Source organism: Empidonax traillii, unplaced genomic scaffold, assembly GCF_003031625.1.
Source record: "Empidonax traillii isolate 1590-97213 ecotype Southwest subspecies unplaced genomic scaffold, ASM303162v1 scaffold476:size613836, whole genome shotgun sequence".
Lineage (NCBI taxonomy): Eukaryota > Metazoa > Chordata > Aves > Passeriformes > Tyrannidae > Empidonax > Empidonax traillii.
In genome coordinates this window covers 409,591-428,845 of record NW_020955669.1, presented here as the reverse complement: position 1 = coordinate 428,845, position 19,255 = coordinate 409,591, and the positions used below count along the sequence as shown (strand labels likewise).

At 58.7% G+C, this 19,255-nt stretch overlaps 5 protein-coding genes across 7 annotated transcripts; 2 read left to right on the top strand and 3 right to left on the bottom strand.

The window, feature by feature from the left end:
• Positions 1-303: 303 nt before the first annotated feature.
• Positions 304-3,754, bottom strand: RUNDC1 (RUN domain containing 1). The gene is made up of 5 exons (XM_027896065.1): positions 3,398-3,754; positions 2,623-2,781; positions 2,165-2,363; positions 1,820-1,909; positions 304-1,286 (listed from the first exon to the last, which is right to left on the bottom strand). The coding sequence occupies exons 1-5, from the start codon at positions 3,725-3,727 to the stop codon at positions 421-423; spliced, it is 1,644 nt and encodes a 547-aa protein (XP_027751866.1). The 5' UTR covers positions 3,728-3,754; the 3' UTR covers positions 304-420.
• Positions 3,755-3,908: 154 nt separating this feature from the next.
• On the top strand, positions 3,909-5,996 carry PTGES3L (prostaglandin E synthase 3 like). 2 transcript variants are annotated; one of them, XM_027896073.1, is made up of 7 exons: positions 3,909-3,986; positions 4,305-4,418; positions 4,557-4,623; positions 4,943-5,041; positions 5,413-5,502; positions 5,591-5,644; positions 5,762-5,996. In XM_027896073.1, the coding sequence occupies exons 1-7, from the start codon at positions 3,979-3,981 to the stop codon at positions 5,768-5,770; spliced, it is 441 nt and encodes a 146-aa protein (XP_027751874.1). In that variant the 5' UTR covers positions 3,909-3,978; the 3' UTR covers positions 5,771-5,996. The 2 variants fall into 2 exon arrangements, with proteins under 2 accessions (XP_027751874.1, XP_027751873.1); XM_027896072.1 differs by having other exon boundaries at positions 3,946-3,986; positions 5,572-5,644.
• A 191-nt stretch (positions 5,997-6,187) lies between these two features.
• On the top strand, positions 6,188-11,615 carry LOC114063654 (alanyl-tRNA editing protein Aarsd1-like). Of its 2 annotated transcripts, XM_027896066.1 has the most exons (14): positions 6,188-6,277; positions 6,351-6,473; positions 6,548-6,707; positions 6,890-6,947; positions 7,298-7,454; positions 7,545-7,661; positions 8,024-8,154; positions 8,324-8,390; positions 8,583-8,674; positions 8,954-9,008; positions 9,570-9,664; positions 9,800-9,931; positions 10,511-10,589; positions 11,438-11,615. In XM_027896066.1, the coding sequence occupies exons 1-13, from the start codon at positions 6,239-6,241 to the stop codon at positions 10,524-10,526; spliced, it is 1,242 nt and encodes a 413-aa protein (XP_027751867.1). In that variant the 5' UTR covers positions 6,188-6,238; the 3' UTR covers positions 10,527-10,589; positions 11,438-11,615. The 2 variants fall into 2 exon arrangements, with proteins under 2 accessions (XP_027751867.1, XP_027751868.1); XM_027896067.1 differs by lacking the exons at positions 10,511-10,589; positions 11,438-11,615 and having other exon boundaries at positions 6,189-6,277; positions 9,800-10,023.
• Positions 11,569-14,450, bottom strand: G6PC (glucose-6-phosphatase catalytic subunit). Its single transcript, XM_027896071.1, has 5 exons — positions 14,162-14,450; positions 13,576-13,685; positions 13,156-13,264; positions 12,794-12,909; positions 11,569-12,706 (listed from the first exon to the last, which is right to left on the bottom strand). The coding sequence occupies exons 1-5, from the start codon at positions 14,389-14,391 to the stop codon at positions 12,195-12,197; spliced, it is 1,077 nt and encodes a 358-aa protein (XP_027751872.1). The 5' UTR covers positions 14,392-14,450; the 3' UTR covers positions 11,569-12,194.
• A 2,876-nt stretch (positions 14,451-17,326) lies between these two features.
• AOC3 (amine oxidase copper containing 3) lies at positions 17,327-19,249 on the bottom strand. Its single transcript, XM_027896004.1, has 4 exons — positions 19,202-19,249; positions 18,825-19,110; positions 17,949-18,078; positions 17,327-17,799 (listed from the first exon to the last, which is right to left on the bottom strand). Exons 1-4 carry the CDS (start codon positions 19,245-19,247, stop codon positions 17,497-17,499), a joined length of 765 nt encoding a protein of 254 aa, XP_027751805.1. The 5' UTR covers positions 19,248-19,249; the 3' UTR covers positions 17,327-17,496.
• Between the last annotated feature and the right edge of the window lie 6 nt (positions 19,250-19,255).

The window sequence follows — 19,255 nt, the reverse complement described above, 5'->3', positions numbered from 1 at the left end:
CACGGTAAAAGGGACACAGCACACGGCACGGTGGAGGGCTCGCCTCGCTCGCACTACAGCGGTATTTAATACACCCCGGAGAGCACAGACGGTGAGAAATAACCACACAGGAGTTCAGCTGCAGGTCCCCGTGGCCAGCCCTCTGCCCCCCCGCCCTCAACGCTCACTGGCAGCTGGGCAAGGCAGTTTTGCCCCTGAGAGCAGCAGGGCTGGGGTAAGGAGCTGCTGCTGCTCAGCTCGCAGCCTCCAGCAGCTCTGCGGGGGCAGCCCTGGACAACACACAGTTCCAGCATCATAACACTCTAAGATTTCCCTAAAAGCAAGTATCAAAGAGACAAACTTGGGTTTTACAAAAGCCAGGCTTCTTGAGCCCAAGAGCTGCCTACTTGTGGGAAATGGGTGATCTACAATAAAAACACATCAAAAAGCATCTTTGATGTTTTTCAGCTGCCGAACAGCCAGATCAACCGGGAGACTGAACTTCAGGTTGCTCAGGCGGCTGAGGAGGGTGAGCGCGCTCTCGAAACCCGTGTTGGCCATGTAGCTCCAGGGCTGGTAGTGGGACTGCACCAGAGCTCCGGACTTGCAGATGAGGTTGAGCCAGGAGACCAGGCGCTGCTCGTTCAGTGCCATGCACACCAGCGCCTTCAGCTCAGAGTCCGCGCTGCGCTTGAAGGGGCCGTGCTCCGTGAGCACCGTGTGGATGGCTGCCAGCAGGCTCTGCTTGGGGGTGGTGGCCACCGCTCCTGTCACAGGCAAGGCGAAGGACTGGGAGAGCTTGCGGGCCGGGGATTCCACGAAGGCCTGTCCGTTCTTAGCATTGTAATACTTGACAAAAAGCTCCCAGGGGTGCATGGTCCGCGGCGAGGGGCTGAACGCGGGGATCAGGCACGCGATGGGGGCCAACACCAGGCTCATGCCGGGGGAAGAGGCGTAGAGCCCGTGAGCCATCAAGTCCCGCAGAGCGACCGTCAGCTCCCTGCGCACAGCCAGAGTCAGCTCGTCTCTGCCTCCCAGGGGGACGTCCTGCAGCTCAGAGGGGCAGACAACCTGCTCTGCCTGTTGGTGTTTCAGGGCGAGCTGCCTCACCCGCTCCACCGACAACTCCAGTTTCTTAACCAAGGGGGAGAAGTCCTTGTTGTCTTGGTCCTTCTGCCAGAAGGTGCGGGGGATCTGACCCGTGGTACAGCCAAACTGGCTGACAGCAAAGATCTGCAGCACAGCCAGCACACGGCGCATGAGCTGCAGGCCCGTTTCTTGCATCCTTTTGGCATCTTCTGGGTTCACTATCCAGGTTAGAAAAGAGAAAAACATACTCTCATTAGGGAGTCAACAGAGCTGCTTGTTCATACAGAGGGAGTGTAAATGTCTGCAAATTCCATCAGGCCAACATTCTGACTAGCAGCAGATGCCTCATGCTACACTACTTAGTTCTAGTAAGTTCATGGGGTAAGTAGGGAAGTCTCAAACTCTGAAGAACGCTGGAACCACCCCCAGCTTACAGAGTTCAGAGCTTGAAGAGCATGAATTACAGTGTGTCAGCTCGATCTGTCTGCGTTTTGCACTATCAGCAGTCCCTTCTCTTCCTGACCCCTGCTGAGTACCAATCCCACCCTCTCTGCCACATGTTCAGTGACTACTCTGAGGATCACATAGGGGGAGAGTAAAAGAACTGGACACAGGCCCTCAGCAGTGCAGCTGGGGAAATAGAGAGACCAGCTGCCAGGAAAAAGCAGAGTATGGCTGGTTTGTGCCTGTCAGAACTCCAGGGAGGGATAGCTGGAATTGTGCTGCCAGTGCCAAGCCCAGTGGTGCCCACCTCTGTTCCCAGAAGGCTGGGTGCTGGATTTGTAGGAGCCCCCGCAGTCACAGTGTCCATCTTCCGTCTTACCAGAGCTTCCAACTTCATCTACAACAAGGATTTCACACCATTATTTCACATTTGTGCATCTCAGCTGTGTATACGAAGTATTAAGGGCAACATTCCTTAGACCTCTCTGGACCTCTTTTGCCACTCTATCCTTTTCCTCACCATCAGTTTAGAGAGATTTGTACTTTTCTGTGACCCAGAAGCTGTTTCCAACAACTGTGACCTCCCTGCTCATGACTGTGCCAGGGAATTACACAGCAATTCGGTCTGCTCATCCAAAAACTCATCACTGACCCTGAATGAAGTTGATGAACATTTCGAGGTCCCTTATCTGGGTCTTCAGCTGTTCCACCAGCTGCTCCTTCACCCTGGCTGGGTTTACAATCTGTGCTATGGCAGCATCCACCCGCTGCCGCAGCTCCTCTGGAGAGAGCGTTGCGATATCTTCGCTCAAGTCCATGTCCAGCTTCTTTATCAGCTCATTTATAATCATCTGCAAAATACAAACGAGCAGCATGATTTCACCAGGTGGCACTGCTGCCCAGGGTGCTCCTTTCCCAGACGTTTGCTTGGAAATAGGATGCCTTTGCTGCACAGAAATAATTGCAAAAGACACAGGACAGGTTCACGTGTGTAAACAAACTCCTGACACTCTAATTCAGCTGCTAGCAAGAAATACAGATTGATAAGCATCTACAGTCTGTAAAAGGCTTGCCAGGGCTAGGAAATACAGGAGGTTTTGTGAGCCTTACCCGTTGCCTTTCCATAACCACAGACTGTGGCAAAGAATCATAGCTGCCCTCTTGGTAAGCAAAGGTCTCCAAGTCATCCAGCTGTGTCTTGAGCTGCAGGATCAGCTCTCTGTGCTTCTCCTTCTGGACCTCAATTTGTTCCTGCTTCTCTTGCTCACCCTGAAAAAAAGTTACCAGTAAATCAAATTGAAGACTTACTGTCATAGTCAGGTCCCAGAGAACAGGATCGTGACATGAGGAATGTTTCCTGCAGCTCCATGCACTTCACTAGCGAGCACTGCAAACCAGCCTGAGAAGGAAATGTGTCTAAGCACCAAGGAGAGGTGCCAGCCACATCACCTCGTCTGACAGGGAAAGGAAAGTGCTTCTCCAGGCCTCCTGCACCCACACCCCATCCCACAAGGCCGGGATCCAGGAAGAAAGTGGCCAAATAACGTGTATGTAAATAACGTGCACATATCGCAGATCCTCTGAGTCACCTGTGCCGCAGGTGGGAGCGGAGCGGTGACACACCACTCAGGGCTTCAGGGCACGTCCCTGCGAGCTGGCTCCGAGTCGGCAGGGCCCCGAGCGAGCCTGGCACCAATCTCCGTGCCAACCGCAGCACCGCGGGCAGCGCCGCCGCTGAGCCCCCGCCCGGCAGCGCTAACGGGCTCCAGCCGGGACACGCGCACCTACCGACACCGGGGCGGGCGGCGCGGGGCCAGGAGCCACGGGACGCCGGTGCCCTCCGTGCCCAAACAAGGCCCCGCTCCGGCCGGCCGCGGGCACTCACCGGGGCGGCGCCCAGCCCGTGGGGCAGCGGCGCGGGGCAGCCGCGGAAGGCGAAATCCTCCAGGTCGCGGAGCAGGCGCTGCTGCTCGGCCGGGCCGGCCCGGGCCACCTGCCGCAGGCGGAACTGCACCTGAGCGAAGTGCGAGGCGAGCGCCAGCAGCGCCCCGTGCAGCCGGCGCCGCTCGGCCCGCAGCCGCGGCACCGACTGCGGCGACCCGCCCCCTGCGTCCTCGTCCTCCTCTTCCTCCTCCTCTTCCTCCTCCTCCGCTGACACGGCGCCCACCGGCGCCCAGCGCTCGCCGGGGCCCAGCGAGCCGCCCTCCGCCTCCATGGCCGCCGGTACCGGCGCGGTGACAGCGCGGCCGGCGCGGGGCGGGGCAATGGGCGGGGCCAGCGCGCCCCCTCGCGGCCCGGCGGCGTTCCGGGGGTTCCCGGGGGGGGGTCCCCGCGGGGCCCCCACAGCGGGCGGCGACCGGGCCGGGGATTGTCCGCCCTGCTCCCGCCCCGCCCGGCCCCCGCTCCCGGCCCCGCCGGCAGCCGCGCCCCCTGCCCGAAATAGCTCGGGGCGGAGTCGGCGCGGCCATGGCGAGGTGAGCGCGGTCGGACGGGACAGGCGGCGCCTGCACGGCGCCCGGTCCGCCCGGGGGGGACCCTCCGATCCGGGGCAGCGGGGAACCGCGCCGGGACCGGCAGGGGGGGGCGGGGACAGGGTCGGCCGGGCGCCCACCACACACCTCCCCGCCGGACCCCGCCCGGTTCCCGCTGCCATCCCCGGGGCTGGACCCAGGCAGGGCCCGCGTCCGCGACCCCTTCCTCGCCCCCCCGTCCCCCCTGCGGGCCCTGCAGAGCGCTGTTGGGCACCGGCGGGATGTCCGCTGGTGACACCCTCTGGTCCGCTCTTCCCCAAGGCAACCTGCAAAGACACTGTGGTACGACCGCCCGCGGTACGTGTACCTGGAGTTCTGTGTCGAGGACAGCACAGATGTGAAGGTCGTCATCGAGGACCATCGGCTGGTGTTCAGGTGAGCAGCCGCTGCCCTGCTGACTTGGTGACATGGCCTGAACTGGGGGTTGTTTGGAGGGTAGGGAGGGCTCTGTGAAAGCAGGGCATGCATGGCCTCAACAGTCTCCTAAGCCAGCCTGTTACGGTGTTTTGGCAGTTGCAAAAATGCAGACGGTGTGGAGTTCTACAACGAGATCAACCTGTACGCCAGGGTCAACTCCAAGGTGAGGTTTCCCCCCAACAAACTGTTCCCTGCCGGCCTCTGTAAGGCTCAGAGTCAGAGCCAGCCTGTGCAGTTTTGAGCAGTGTTGCTTAGCATTGAGTCTTGACTGTTTCCTGAGAGTTTCAGTGAGGTGAGCACACGCCTGAGAGCCCTGACGCTGCCCAGGGCTGGTGCTTGGGATGCTGGCTTGAAGAAACAACTTATCTCCGTGGTTCTGTGTCCCACTCAGTCTGTGGGGGACTGAGCTATAAAACCCTGTCTAGCTCTGCAGAGAGGAGTCTGACAGACACTGAGGTGAGGCACCCCTGATCTCTTGACAGGACTCACGGGAGAAGCGCTCTGACCGGTCCATCACGTGTTTTATGAGGAAGTGGAAGGAGAAAGTGGCCTGGCCACGAATCACCAAGGAGAACATCAAGGTGTGTGTGTGGTGCCTGGCAGCCAGGACCAGCTTCAGCACGTGTCCTGTCCCTGTGCAGCACCTCGTGGCTTCCAGGGACCCATCTGTCCCCAGGACAGACACAGAGAGCCCCACAGGGGACCCTAAGACAGAGCTCCCAAAAAAACCCAACGTGACAATCACTGTTAGTCTACAAATCTCTGCCATCCAGGAAGGATGCAGCACCTCTTTTCCTTGGCTCAGGCAGGGTCAGGACCGGTGCCTGCAGGCAAAGGGACACCCCCACTTCCCGCCTCTTCCCAGGCCCCTCACCTGTGCAGGAGCAACCCATGGGCTGTGAGTCCCTGTGGTGCTGCTCCCCCGCTCAGGGGATGCTTTCTGTGCCCACAGCCGGCCTGGCTCTCTGTGGACTTTGACAACTGGCGAGACTGGGAAGGCGATGAGGAGGTGGAGAGGGCCATGGTGGAGCAGTACGCAGAGGTGAGCTGGGCTGCTGGCCTCAGGGTCCAGGGGCACATCAGGTGCGTGCTTGGGACTGGGGGGAACCAGCTGTTTGTTTCCCATCCAGATGCTGGAAAAGGTGACAGACAAAGGCCCCCCGCCAGCCATGGATGACCTGGATGTAAGTACCACCTGCCAGCCACTTCCCACCACCCCGCTGAGCAGAGCCCAGGCTCTGCCCTCTCCCAGTGCAGGGCTGGCCTGGCCCGGTCCCTGGCATTTCCCCCTTCTCCCACAGGACGACTGAAGCCCGGGCCCCCGGTGATTCCGCGGCTCCAGGAGCTTCCCGACGCGCCGGTAGCACACACCGATGGACAGGCAGTGCGGGGAGGGTTCTCCGAGGGAGCGGAGCTGCCTCTGCTCGTGCCCCGCCGCGGGCAGCGCACCTGACCCCCCTGGGCGGCAGAAGCGGTCCGGTCTGCCGTGCCCGGTTACCCGCTCGGGGCATTGGGCAATAAACGTGTACTGCCGCAGTCGTCTGCTGTGCCCTCAGGCCGCCGCTCATCCCCAAACGGGAGTCTTCCATCCCCAAACGGGAGTCTTCCATCTCCAAACGGGAGTCTTCCATCCCCAAGCGGGAGCCGTCCATCCCCGCCGGCAGCGGGCGCGCTCCGCCACCGGGCGCGCTCCCGCGCGTCACCCCGCAGGCCCCGCCCGCTCCCGGCGCAGCGGCGGCCGCCACTCGTGCCGTGTCCGTCCCCATCGGGCGGTCGCGATGGTGTTCCGGTGCCAGCGGGACAGCTGGGCCCGGCAGGTACCGGCGCGGGGCGCGGGGCAGGCCCCTCGCCCTGACCCCGGCCCTTACGGTGCCGCCGTGTCTGTCGCAGTTCGCCACCAGGGTGGTGTCGTGCCGGGCGGCGGAGCTGCGGCCCGAGGGCGGCGGGGAGCCGGTGCGCGGGTTCCAGGTGGTGCTGGAGGACACCATCCTCTTCCCGGAGGGCGGCGGGCAGGTACGGGCTGGGCCGGGCCGGGCCGGGGGAGGGCCGGGGCCGGGACCGGCGGCGCTGACTCCTCGTGTCCGCAGCCGGACGATCGCGGCCTCATCGGGGACGTGCCGGTGCTGCGGGTGACCCGGCGGGGCCCCGAGGCCGTGCACTTCGTGCCGGCCGCGCTGGAGCCCGGAGCCGAGGTGCTGCTGTCGCTGGACTGGGAGCGCCGCTTCGACCACATGCAGCAGCATTCAGGTCCGTGCCGGTACCGGGGGTGGGTGCCCGGGAACACCCCGGTTATCCTGGGAGGGGGATGCCCGGCAGCTCTGCGTGCACAGTCTGTCCCCGGAGCCACTTGGGACATGTCAGTGGGATATACACAGTGGGACTGAAAATACCAGTGACACTCAGAGCTGGTGCTTGCGTGTCTCTTCCAGGACAGCATCTCATCACTGCCATTGCAGAACAGATGTTTGGATTCAAGACAACGTCATGGTGAGCAGGGTAAAGGTTCCTTTTGACCCCAGTATTACTACGTTTGGGATGTGCTGCCACGCTGGGCTGCATAGAGCCTGAACATCAATTACACCAAAAGGAGTTTGGGCATTTCACTCAAGTTCAGAGCTCCTGGGAGAGGTGACTGACCTGGAGAGAAGCTGTACAAAGTGTTTGCTCTGTCTTGTCCTCCTCAAGTGTTTGGTTTGCACCTGGTGCTCTGAACATAACAAGGAGAGAAGTGTGTTTTGTTTCAATCACCACATTCCCAGCAGTGGGATGCTGGTGCTACCCATAGGGACCTCCTGGATGGTCTGAGCCACAGCAGCAGATGTTCTTCCTGGGTGCAGGGAGCTGGGCCGTCAGCGAAGCCTCATTGAGCTGGACACCCCCTCAATGACAGCAGAGCAGGTCAAGGCCCTGGAGATGAGCGTGAATGAGAAAATCCGGGACAGGGTCCCTGTGACAGTGAGGGAACTGGCTGCAGATGACCCTGAAGTTGAAAGAGTAAGTGGTGGGAGAGAACTGATGGCATTCACAGGACCAGAATAACTGAGCATGGGCGTCACCTTGTTTGTCACTGTTCTCCTCTGCCAGGTGAGGAGCCGGGGGCTGCCCGACGACCATGTGGGGCCAGTGCGCGTTGTGGACATCGAAGGCATTGACTCCAACATGTGCTGTGGGACTCACGTCTCCAACCTGAGTGACCTGCAGGTGGGTGGTTGCAGCAGAGCTGCCTCTGGGAGCCACACTCCACACAGAGCACAGCAGGAGACCCAAAAGATCCAGAGGCTGCTCCAGACTGTCCCAGTGGGGGAGGTTGTGGTGGCAGCCACAGTTTCCCAGCAGAGGCATCCAGATGTCCTGCAGAGTGCAGCCCGTGACTGGAGAATTGCGTAAATTCCGCTGTACCACCATCTCGGGGTTTTTTGTATGTTGACCTTATGTTTGATTTTAATCAATTTATTTTCACTGGCAGAGAGTCAGTATTCACCACAACGCATAGTCTGGTAGGAAATGGCCACCTGCGTGTATAACCAAAATGTTGTTCTGACCAGCGGGATTTTCTTTTTAAGGTTATTAAACTCCTCGGCGTGGAAAAAGGGAAAAAGAACAAAACCAACTTGATTTTCTTGGTGGGAAACAGAGTGCTGAAATCAGTTGAACAAAGTCACAGTACCGAGAAGGCTCTAACCTCCCTGCTCAAGTAATAACCTTTCCACTTCTGTTATTTCATCTTTACTCTCCCTCCTGACAGATACCCCATAAACCTCAGGGTACAGCTCCTGGGGCTGTTTATGATCTACTTTTGCTCCTTTAGGAAATCCTTGCTTTGTCCTTCAGAGCAATGATCCAAACTCTCCCCGTTCTTTCAGGAACGGACCAGGTGAGCATGTAGAAGCCGTGAGAAAACTGCAGAGCTCTGTGAAACTGCTCCAGAAGGTATGAGAATGCCCAGGAAAAGTGGGTTGTGGCTGCTTCCTGTAGACCTGAGCTTCAGTTGTGGTAATTGGGAATTAAATCGTAGGCCTCAGTTTTTGTGGATATTATGGAAAGTGCTCTGACCTCTAGGAACACAACTGTGTCCACACTGACTTCTTCAGCTGCAGTAGAGTTCCTTTGCTTTTCTTTCAGAATAACCTGAACCTGCTTAGAGACATTGCTGTTTTGATAGCTCGGGACTTCAAGAGCAAACCTGCTCCGAGGCAGCTGTTTGTGTTACACAGGTATGGGGGAGCTCAGGGAAAAGGGGCCAGCAGTCTCTCACATGTATTATGGCAGTTGCTTCTCTCACACCTATTCAGGCTTGTTTTCTCAAGGAAAAGTATAAACGAGGTGAACTAAATATTAAACTGCCTCAGCCTGCTGGAAAGTTCTGTAATTAAAGAAATCTGTTGGTAATTCAGTCGCTGACTTCTGGTTTTGTAGCTGAGAAATTAGTGCATCCATCTCATTTCTTCCTTTTGAAGTGTTTGTTGTTTTTTTTTTTTAACCCATCCACACAGGAAAGAGGGTGATTCTGAATTTATGAACATCATCGCTAATGAGATTGGGACAGAGGTGAGTTGGTGATGAAGACTGACCTGACACCACCTGTTTTCCACCTGAGCTGTACACAGACAGGGGCTGGCCAGGCTGCTGTTCCTGCTGCCTTCATGAGCTGCAGGTCTGGTTCCTTTTGGCAGTTACCTGAGGTTACCTGTCCCCAGCAGCCTCAGTCTGCAGGGAAATCCTCAACAGTGAGAATTCAGAGGACTGGGGAAGAGCCTGACCCCCAAAGCTGCACAAAGTCTCATTGGATAGGATAAGATAGGATGGGAATAGAATAGAAAGAGTAGACTTTCAGTTGGAAGGAACCTACAACACTCATCTAGTCCAACTGTCAACTGTATCCTTTTAATTTGGGATACCCCAGTACCATGTTGTCCCAGCAACATATGACAGAACTAAAGGTTCAGAAGCCATTTTCCTTTTACTTTTTTCAAGAAGTCTCTGTCTCAGTAACACACATAAGCTTCTGAATTGTCAGTGTGCTGTTTGGGTCCTGTGGCCAGTGTCGGTCCTTTCCCTGAAAAAGGAAGGCACTGGTTAATCTGCAGCAACATCCATCTCTGTCCACAGGAAACCCTGCTATTCCTGACTGTGGGAGACGAAAAAGAAGCAGGACTCTTCCTCCTAGCTGGACCTGTTGAAGCAGTTGAGAATTTAGGTCCCAGGTACGGTGTTTTGTGGTTTGTTTAAAATTAATCATGACGTCGCAGACTGACCATCTTCGCAGCGTAATCCGGGCACGGATCCACGTTTGCTGTCTGGAGCAGGTTGGGCTGCAGCCTGTGGTGTTGTTGCTGCAGGGTGGCAGAGCTGCTGGGAGGGAAAGGAGCTGGAAAGCGTGACCGCTTCCAGGGCAAGGCGACCAAGATGAGTCGTCGAGGAGAAGTGCAAGCTCTGCTCCAGGAATTCATCAGCCATCGAAGCCCTGAAGTGTAAGAAATAATTCTCAAAGCAGGGCTGCCTTCCCTGTTTTGCACAGACCCCACTAACTTCTCTCCTGGAGAATAAAGACCTGAACCCAAAAGCTGGTGTGCACATGCTCTGGGCAGGCTGGTTTGGTGCTCACGGAAATGGGGAGGGGATCTACAATCCGTGCTTTGCTGCAAGGGCTCTTTCATTTCCCCGGCCAAAGGCTACAGGGGTTAAAGTAGTCCTTAGTTTACCACTTTGTAAGGTTACTAAAACCAAGAGGGGCCTCTGGCTGGCAGTACATGGGGACCTTTTGCTTTGCACCAGTTGCTGAGGAGCAGTTGCTTGGCAGTAACACTCAGCGAGAGGCCACTGGTCCTCCCTGACGCCTTGGCCTGCGCAGGGACAGAGAGCATCCAGAAGGGACAGTGGGTGGTCCACGGGCAGGAGGTTGTTCCCCACCACGTACCAGTCCTTTCCCTTGTTGAGATGCAGTTATTATTGGTCCTTTTTTGAACACTGAGAGTTTCTTGGGCGCAGCTGCAAACTCCCTTGGGATCAGGCAGCCCTGCTCCCAGTGTTCCTTAAGCTCGCCTTTCTACCCCGGACAGGCCCTGAAGCTGCTGCAGTCTCAGCTGGAGGAACTAAAGGGCGCTGTGGAGCCACAGTGAGGCACAACAGGCGGTTTGGGAATTTTTTTTTCTCCTTCTTGTTAGAAACGACGTGACAGGTTCACTTTAGGTGTTGGTAATAAACAGAGAAATAGAACAGAAGAAACCTCCGTCCTAACGAAGTTTGTCTGTCATGAACAAAGGGATGGTGAAGCCCAGCACATGATGTTCCCACAAGTGGCTGCTGTGGGGCCACAGGACAGTGTCAGCACACAGGGAACACCGCTGGAGCTGGAGCTGGGTGTAGGGTCAGTGCTGCAGGCACTGGTGTTGTTCAGGGGAGATTCTGCACACGCACACACACAGAGTCTGGCAGGAAGAAAGTATCTGCACCTCCATATCTATTTTAGGCTCAGACTGAGCGAGGATGTTTACTGAAGGAGTGAGTTGCTGGGCTGTACAGCCTGCAGGGCTGGGAGCTGGAGGGAGCGCGGGGCCGCCACGGGGGGCCGGGATGCCGAGGCTGGGGCTGGGATGCTGAGGCTGGGGCTGGGATGCCGAGGCTGGGGCTGGGATGCTGAGGCTGGGAGAGCCGAGCTGCGGCAGCAAAGCAGCTGTGACCCCACACAGCCACTTCCTGCACCCGGGCAGGCGTTGGGGCGCGTGGTCCACCCCAACGCCAACCCCGCAGCACAGCCCCAGCCAAGCCACTCGGTCCCAAAAGCTGAGCTTGTTTCTGTAAGCAGCAAGGTGACAAGAGTTTGTCCCTGTTCCTGCCACAAGGTGCACCCAGGAACTTTGAATAAACAGCACGAAAAGCAGCTCATCCCTTCTTCCCACCCACTGTGCTGTTGGTGTCCAACTGCAACCCGGGGCAAAAGGCAGTGCCCTTCGCGGTGATCTAAATGTGTTTTACAGGTGTTGGTGTTTCTCATCACTCAGGAGACACGTCCTTCCTCCACCACCCACAGTCCATGCCACAGCCCTGTGCCCAGGAGTGATCCTGCATCCCCACGGCACAGGCCAGCGGGACACTGGAACTCACCAGCTAAACACACCTACAGCTTTAATAAAACACCTCCCGTGCACAGCCACACCCCCATGCCGTGTGTGTATAGATACGTGTACTGTGTGTACACACACAGGTGGACGCTCACCCCACGCTGCATCACAGCAGCAAACACCCAACACCCCAGGGCCGAAGGGTCCCTCGTGCTGGCACTTTATCTCCATGTCACAGTGTCTGCCCGTTCCTGTCACAGAGCTGCCTCTCCAGCAGACCCCAGGCACCCAGGGGTGAGCACCCTGCTCCTGGTTGTGCCGTCCCCAGCCCTGCAGTGCGGAGCTGACGTGTCCCCATGAGCTGCAGAGGGAGTGCAGGGTCTCCCCACCGCTGCTGCTCGGTCCCAGGCAGATAAACCTCCACCCGTGGGTGCGGGAGGGGCAGCAGGTGAGTCCTGGGAGTGCAAGGCTCGCTGTGCCATCAGCCAGGGCACGACTGTCATTGTGGGTCTGTGCGGTGGGAGCCACCCGGCAGCACCACCAGCCCAGCCTCCAGAGTCCACTCCCGGTTCAAAATCAGCAGGGAGCACACAGTGGCTGGGGTGCAGCAGGGCTGGTGGGTGCCCCTGAGACCGGGGCCACTTGCCTGGGCACAATTACCTGCAGGGACGCCCTAGGCAGCCTTCTTGTCCTGCGTGGACAGGAGTTGGGAGAGGCAGTAGGGGATGAGGCTGACAGTAGTGAGCGGCACAGCTGCGCTCTTGCAGAAGGAGAGGGCGTAGAAGAGCAGCTGCATGTGGGAGGGTGGCTTGAAGGCATCAAAGATGTGGAGGATGAGGAGGGAGGCGGCGACGCAGCCCAGGCGGAAGGGCAGCTGCTGGCCCTGCTTGCCCCGGCAGCTCTTCTGGTACATGTGGGAGTTGACAGCCAGCCCCAGCCCGAAGAGGATGCCCAGGTTGCGGAGGAGGCTGGCAAAGGGGGTGGTGTCGATGTGGACCCACTCAGGGCGGTTGCACCACCTCTGTGCCTTCTCCAGTGTCCAGAGCAGGTCCACACCCAGCACCCGCAGCAGGAGGTAGAAACCGATGGTGAAGCTGAAGAGGAATAGGGTGATGCCCGTGTACCGACCCAGGCTGGCGTGGTAGATGCAGCGGATGTGCTGAAAGGTCTTGGCCACAGCCATTCCTGCCAGTGACAAAGCAGGAGGACTGGTCAGTGCAGTCCAGCACGGAAGAGCTGCAGGGAAGGGTATGGAGGATCTGATGCACTTACCTGAGAAAACCCCTGCGATGACTTGGTGGGGGAAGTGAGCGGCAATGAAGACTCGGGACAGGCAGACACAGACCTGAACTGCCCAGAACCCCGTCCAGAGCACCGTCCACAGCACCCTGCGAGGGGCAGGTGGCCACGTCAGTGCCAGGGCCAGCTCTGCTTGTGGAACTGCCCTCCCTTAAACACCTTAAATGCCTTAAACAGTGCCTGGCTCTCTGCTAAGCCCATCCTCATGCAGGCCACACCTGGGGTGCCACAGCCTGGCTGTTTGTTCACAGCCTTGTGCCTCAGTGGGCTTGGCTGTGCCAGTCAGTGCTGGAGCTGCCTCTGCCCAGCACAGGTTGTTCTGCTGCACAGCTTACCAGTATCCGAATGTCCTCGACTGCTTCTTCCCACCAGCAGCGGAGAGGAGGGCCACCACCATGACGTAGTACACACCTGCAGCTCCCATGGCGTGGCCAGATGGGCTCCCTGGGCAAAAAGAGAGCCCCGGGTCAGAGCTGGTGCGGGCCAGAGCTGGGCACAGGCAGGGTTTGTGCTGAACCAGCACCAAGGGTCAAGGTCTGCTCTGTGCAGGGACTTCCCTGCCTCCCCCCACTGCAGGCAGAGCTGGTGTGCCTGGGAGCACAGCAGTAATGGCCCTCTCTCAAGAGCTGGCCAGGAGCATGTGCCAGTGGTGGGCTGCCAGCCATGGCTCTGTCCAGACCAGCACCCCCCTCCCTGCATGTGCAGGTCACCCTGGGCAAGTGCCTGCTGCCCCAGCTGGTGCTGGGGGACCCTACCAGGGCCAGTCTCGCAGGTGAGCGGGAACTGCTGGATCTCTGGGGCGGACTTGTTGTTGTAATAGTCCGTGTCGTGGACCCACCAGTATGGTCTCTCTCCAAAGAGGATCCTGAAAAGAAAGGAGAATGGGGTCTGAGCAGGTTTCGGGCACAGCTGCAGCTTCAGCTCTGTCCTGGGAGAAGCAAAGGACCCACGAGTGGTCCAGGGCATCCCGACAGACACAGCATACAGCTGGTCACTTGGTTCTGACAGCTGACACTGCTTGTCCATGTCCCCATCCCCGGCCCCGAAGGGGAAGAGCAAGAACTTCCTGGGTGCAAGTCAATGCCACCTCCTGTGCTGGGGGGCTCTGTGCAGCCCCTGCTCAGCACCACAGCCCTGGCTGATCAGCAGGGTCTGTTTGTAGAAGGCTCCATCTCTCTGCCTGGCTCTGAGAAGGGGGGAGCTGTTGCTGCATAGCTTGGGAAGGAGCTGAACTCTGTTCTGTGTTCTACTCCAGCACTGGGGCTGAGAGCACCCAAGTGGCCCACGTTAGTCCAGCTGTGCCAACACCTTCGGAGGGAGCTGTGGCTCAGGGCCACTCACCACTTGAAGACAAGGTTGAGCCAGTCTCCGATCACAGCCACCCAGATGAGTCTGATGCCCACTGCCTCGCTGAAGTGGAACCAGATGGGGAAGAGGACAAAAAAAGCATTCCTGAGGTCAGCAGCGTAGGAGATGAAGAGGAACCAGTCCTGGGAGCCCTGGAAGCGCTGCTGCAGCCAGTGTGTCGTTTGGATGCCCAGGTCATGCAGGAGGTTCATGTTGGCCTCCATCCTGCCCTCGGCTCGGCTCCGGCTGCCCCGCGCTCCGTCGGGGTTTTATACTCTGCAGGGTCTTGTTTGCTGCGGGCAGGTCGCTGTCCCAGCACTGATCTTTGGACTCAAAACCACTTTTGCCAAAGGTGCTTCACCGGGGGGGGGGGGGTGTCACAAACATGTTTGGAACAACTTACGTCACAGGGAAAAGCAGGCTCCGAGGGAACACGGAGCACAGGGTGCTCCGGCAACAGCGCTGTCCCCTGCCCCACACTGTCCCCTCACTCAGGGGAATCTTGCAGCCCCAGCTCCTCCAGCCACCCAACACAACAGTTCAGCTGCTCCAGCTGAACTGCAGCCTTTGCTCCATTATCTGTGTGACAGCCCTGCAGAGCTGCCGTGCCCAGGGCTGATACCGCTCCCACCTCTCTGCCATCTCCCCGTGAACCCCCACCAGAGCATGGCAGGGGTGCCCAGGAGTGTGGAGTAGGTGCGTGGAGCAGAGGACAGGCTGCCTACCCCCCTCCTCATTTGCCAGGCTAATTTAACCAGGACTTCACATGATGGGAAACTTTCCAAGCCATTCCTAGAGATCCCTGCAGCCACAGACAGCCAGGCTGGGGGTGCTCCTGGCTGCCAGCCATGTTCTCCTGGTCTCTGCTGTGGGGCTAAAGAACCTTTGCAAATAGGGACGGCATTCCTTCTGCCAGCACTGCTCCACTGGGTTAATCCCTCCTGCACCATCAGACCCCGGCTGAGGGGACAGAGCCAAACATGCCACTCATCCCATGGTACTGGATACCAGCCCTTGGCTGTTCCCTCAACCCCAGCCACACTCTGCTGTCACTGGGAGCACTGTGGGCACCACAACTTTATCATCCACAAACATGCAGCCCTGTGGCAGCAGCACAGGGTGCTCGACCATCACCTGCCACAGCTGAACAGGCAGCTGCCCACGATGGGAGCAGGCAGCAAGGTGTTAATGATCAGCAGCCAGTGAAATGCATCACTTATCTCCCTCCTGAGCAGTCAGGTCAAGATCCTTGAACCACTGCCATATGCTGTTTGCCGCTGTGAGAGTCATGTCCTGAGCAGAGTCCTGCCCACAAACAGTGGGGTCTACAGGCAGCATCCTGTCCCCCCTGCCCACGCAGAGCCCAGGGAGCCACAGCAAACCTTCCTCCCTGGGATAGGGGCATGAGTGGCCTCTGAGAGCAGCAGTGCAAATGCTGTGGGGTCAGCCCCGCCACAGGCACATCCCTGCCCAGGGCTGGTCCTCCCCATCCCTCCCAGCCCAGCCTCGCTGCATCCAAAGGGGACAGTCTGAGCTCCTGACCTACGCAACACCCCAAGAAAACAGAAGTTTGCAAAGCATTGGAGTCACTCTTGCAAAACATATTCCCTAACTGCTCGTTCCAGGGTCCTCAGCTGAGAGTGGCTTTTTGGCCAGCGTGAAGGAATGCAACAGACTTGGCTTCGGCGTCAAAGACATTTTGAAACCATCAGCAATAAATCCTCCACGGGAGATTTCACAGCAGAAAATGGGGCAAAACGTGCTGGGGGGGATGGGGACTAGCACTCCAGTCCCCTTGGAGAGTCACTGCAGGAAACCTGGGGCTGCGGCAGGGAGAGACCAGGAAGCAGGAGAGAAGCAACTACCTCCTCCCTCCCAGCCTGGAGGATGGAGTGGCACAGCCCAGCACCCCTCTGTGCAGTGGCCAGGTGCACGTGGCACGGGCCAGGTCTGTGCCAGAGCTGCCAAGATCCTTCCAGTGGTTTCCCAGTACTGCTCTGTGCCCAGCACTGTGGATAAATCCCTGGTCCCAAAGTCGCTGTGTGGAGCAGGGGCAGGTTGGGGTGCTGTAACACAGTGTGCTGCATGCACTGCCAATGTTTGGTCCAGAACATTCCCAGCTGGGCTGCAAGGTCCAGGCTGGGCAGCAGCGGGTCACTGCCAGCACGGGACTGCGTCAGCAGGCAGAGTCCAGGCAGCACCACACACACACGTGGGCACGAGGCAGCGGGCAGGGGGCCAGTCAGACACACAAGCCCTCAGAGGACCCTCTGGGCACAGTCCCTTCTGTCACCCCAGGGCACTCAGGGGCCACTGCAGCCTCCCACCGAGCCGTGGTCTCAGGTGCTCACTCTGCACTATGCCCCTGGGTGCTGCAGGGAGCTGAGGTGGTTCCCACGGGGAAGAGCAGCTGCCACTAGGGCTTCTCCAGCCCCTTGCAGCATGGTTCTGGGCAGACCCAGCCACTACACCAAGGGGTCAGAGAGGACAGACACCCACCATGCCCCCCAGGGCACCTCAGCACCTGCAGCCACGTGCCAGGACTGGCATCACCCTCCCCAAGCTCCTTGGTGTCCCATCCCAGCCTGGCACAGTGGGGATGGGCTCTGGAGCCTGCAGGATCCCACAGGCCAGGACTTCACCCACAACTGGGGTGCAGGAGCAAGAGTCCTTGCACCGAGGGGCTGAGCACGTCGGGCAGCAGCCAAGGCCAGCACTGATTAATGCTGCTCAGAACAGCTGTTACACATTAACTCCTTGTTTGTCCCATATGTCCCAGCAGGAGCCTCCTACCAGCGCCCTGGGGCCCAGGAGCAGGGCTGGGGCACCCTCACACAGCCATGCCAGGCACTGGGATGGGCGCTGTGCCAGCCCCCTGCAGAGCTGAGCCAGGGCCACCCCTTACAGGGCGCCAGTCTCCACAGCATCAGCCATACCGGGGTCTGGCCCCATCCTTAAGAGCCACAGCAGCACCTGTGAACTACTCAGGTTTGGTTACCCACCCCAGTGCCTGTCTGTTGGGAAGGGCAGACACGGGCAGCCCAGCCCTGTCCGAGTGGAGGGGGGGCAGCTGTGGGCACAGAACACAGGGTGGCACCGGACGGAGATAGAAAAATCACTCCCAGGGGCTGTTTTTTTTTTCAGGGGCTTTGGTTCCAGCTTTAGCAGCTCTGCAGTGCTGAAATGACAGCTGAGCACCTTCGAAAACCGACCCCGAGCACATGGCACGCCGGGCAGGGGGATGGCAGGTCCTGGGGTGGTGACAGAGCCCCTCCAAGCACCTTCCCACTGCCCACAGGGGTGGGGAGGGGGCAGAGGGCCCTGGCCTGTCAGAGCCCGCCGGGTGGCGGTGCCAGGCTGAGGTTGAGGAAGCCCCCAAAGTGGAAGGGGGGAAGGTGGGGGGCACAGGCAGCAGCCGTGGGCAGGCAGGCGAGGGGGTTGGCCCCGCATGCCCTGGTGTCCTGCTCACTGCTAAAATAGACACTGTCAGGTGAGTCCACCGAGGGGTCCTCGTTGAAGTAGTTGTAGGGCCTCAGGAAAAAGCCAACACTGTTCCCCACTGCCACCGTGTTGGGGACGTCTTCAGCGTGGGGGACGTGCAGGAACCCCACAGAGATCCAGGCAACCAGGTCCTGGGCAGGAGAGCAGAGAGGCATTTATCAGGCTGAGCAGGACTGCTCAGTTTGGCTCCAGGACACGTGAAGCCTCTGTCCAGGGCAGGAGCCAGGATAGCACCCACAGGGCTCAGCCCCTCTCTCCCCTCCCAGGACCCCCACCTTACCTTGTTGGCGATGGTCTCGTTGTTGATGAAGTCGGCGAAGGCGACAGTGGGCGTCCAGGGGTCATTCTGGTTGTAGATGCTGGTGCTGGTGGGCTCCTCCTCCTTCCTCCGGGTGACAGCCAGCTGGTACCTGCCAGCACAGGGAGCAAAGGGGCTTGTCCATGGCATTGCTGGCTGGATGCAATGGCAAACTGGGGCTGGATGCATCCCTGATGGATGCCAGGGGACCTGGTCTGTCCTGGGGCAGGGAGGGAAAGGGCTGGCAGGGATAAATGTGGCAGAAACAGGCAGCAGCCCCAGCACCTTTGGGCTTTCAGGGAATGCCTTACTGCCCATGGCTTTCCCAGCATGGCTGAGAAACACAAATTGATCCTGGCACAGATGCTGCTGCTCAGTGCCCAACACAGTCCCTTCAGCCACAGCTACTTCTCATCCATAAGGACTCCCCCAGCACGAGCTCTGTTAGTTCATCCTGGCAGCAAGACTGGTCTGTGCTTATCCCAAGTATTTTCCAAAACACATTCTGTCCTCAAGGGAAGATATCGCAACCTGGGGAAGCCAGTGCTTCCCTTGGGAATTAGTCCTGCAGCTTGGTTCCCCTCAAAGAGAAAAAACCATATGTTGCTTCTCTAAATTAGTCTGATCTGGGGTCAGATTCCTGCCTGTGACCTACCATGAGCAGATGCTATTGAGCAACTTTTCAAGGCAATTCCAGAGCCAAAACCCATGCGTGTTCTCTGTTTTAACCCTTCCCTGCAGCTTGGCACAGGCCTACCCTGAGGTGGCAGCTCCCCCACACCGGGAGCAGGAGGAACCAGGGCTGTGAGTGGGGGAATAGGGAGTGGGAGCTAAGTGCTCCCCAGCCCTGGCACCCACCTGCCCCAGCTGACAGACCGCTCCATGGAGCTGTTGATGGGCAGGTGCTTCCCAGCAAAGCTGATGATCTGGATCCTGTAGCTGCGTGGGTGCCCCCACTTGTTGGGCTTGGGGCTGGCAAAGGAGAGGTAGCGGGGCATGGGGGCGTTGAGCGGGAATGCTGCCTCGTCCTCCCTCTCCAGCCTTTTCCTGCGGAGGTACGGGCGCTCGATGGTGTTCTGCGTGCTCCAGGGATCTTTGATAATCTCGTACTCCATGTCCTGAGTCTCCAGGAAGTTCATCTGACCTGCGAAGCAGAAGGGAAAACACTCTTGACCTCCACACCCCAGGCAGAGCTGCTGTGAACTGCAGCCACGAGCAAAGGTGGCCAGACCTACCGTCGACATCGAGGTCCACCTTGTAGTGCATGTGGTGGAGGTGCATCGTTCCCA

Excerpts from the sequence above, each read along its gene's own strand:
- RUNDC1 (XM_027896065.1), bottom strand. The coding sequence starts at position 3,727 with ATGGAGGCGGAGGGCGGCTCGCTGGGCCCCGGCGAGCGCTGGGCGCCG. Across the intron at positions 2,782-3,397 it reads ACGGGCTGGGCGCCGCCCCG|GGTGAGCAAGAGAAGCAGGA; the intron begins GTGAGTGCCCGC and ends ACTTTTTTTCAG. Across the intron at positions 1,287-1,819 it reads CCAGCCTTCTGGGAACAGAG|TGAACCCAGAAGATGCCAAA; the intron begins GTGGGCACCACT and ends TAACCTGGATAG.
- PTGES3L (XM_027896072.1), top strand. Across the intron at positions 4,419-4,556 it reads GACCATCGGCTGGTGTTCAG|TTGCAAAAATGCAGACGGTG; the intron begins GTGAGCAGCCGC and ends GTGTTTTGGCAG. Across the intron at positions 5,042-5,412 it reads TCACCAAGGAGAACATCAAG|CCGGCCTGGCTCTCTGTGGA; the intron begins GTGTGTGTGTGG and ends CTGTGCCCACAG.
- LOC114063654 (XM_027896066.1), top strand. The coding sequence starts at position 6,239 with ATGGTGTTCCGGTGCCAGCGGGACAGCTGGGCCCGGCAG. Across the intron at positions 6,948-7,297 it reads GGATTCAAGACAACGTCATG|GGAGCTGGGCCGTCAGCGAA; the intron begins GTGAGCAGGGTA and ends TCCTGGGTGCAG. Across the intron at positions 8,391-8,582 it reads CTGTGAAACTGCTCCAGAAG|AATAACCTGAACCTGCTTAG; the intron begins GTATGAGAATGC and ends CTTTTCTTTCAG.
- G6PC (XM_027896071.1), bottom strand. The coding sequence starts at position 14,391 with ATGGAGGCCAACATGAACCTCCTGCATGACCTGGGCATCCAAACGACA. Across the intron at positions 12,910-13,155 it reads TCGAGGACATTCGGATACTG|GGTGCTGTGGACGGTGCTCT; the intron begins GTAAGCTGTGCA and ends TGCCCCTCGCAG. Across the intron at positions 12,707-12,793 it reads CATCGCAGGGGTTTTCTCAG|GAATGGCTGTGGCCAAGACC; the intron begins GTAAGTGCATCA and ends TGTCACTGGCAG.
- AOC3 (XM_027896004.1), bottom strand. The coding sequence starts at position 19,247 with ATGCACCTCCACCACATGCACTACAAGGTGGACCTCGATGTCGACG. Across the intron at positions 18,079-18,824 it reads CGGTCTGTCAGCTGGGGCAG|GTACCAGCTGGCTGTCACCC; the intron begins GTGGGTGCCAGG and ends CTGTGCTGGCAG. Across the intron at positions 17,800-17,948 it reads ACGAGACCATCGCCAACAAG|GACCTGGTTGCCTGGATCTC; the intron begins GTAAGGTGGGGG and ends TCTCCTGCCCAG.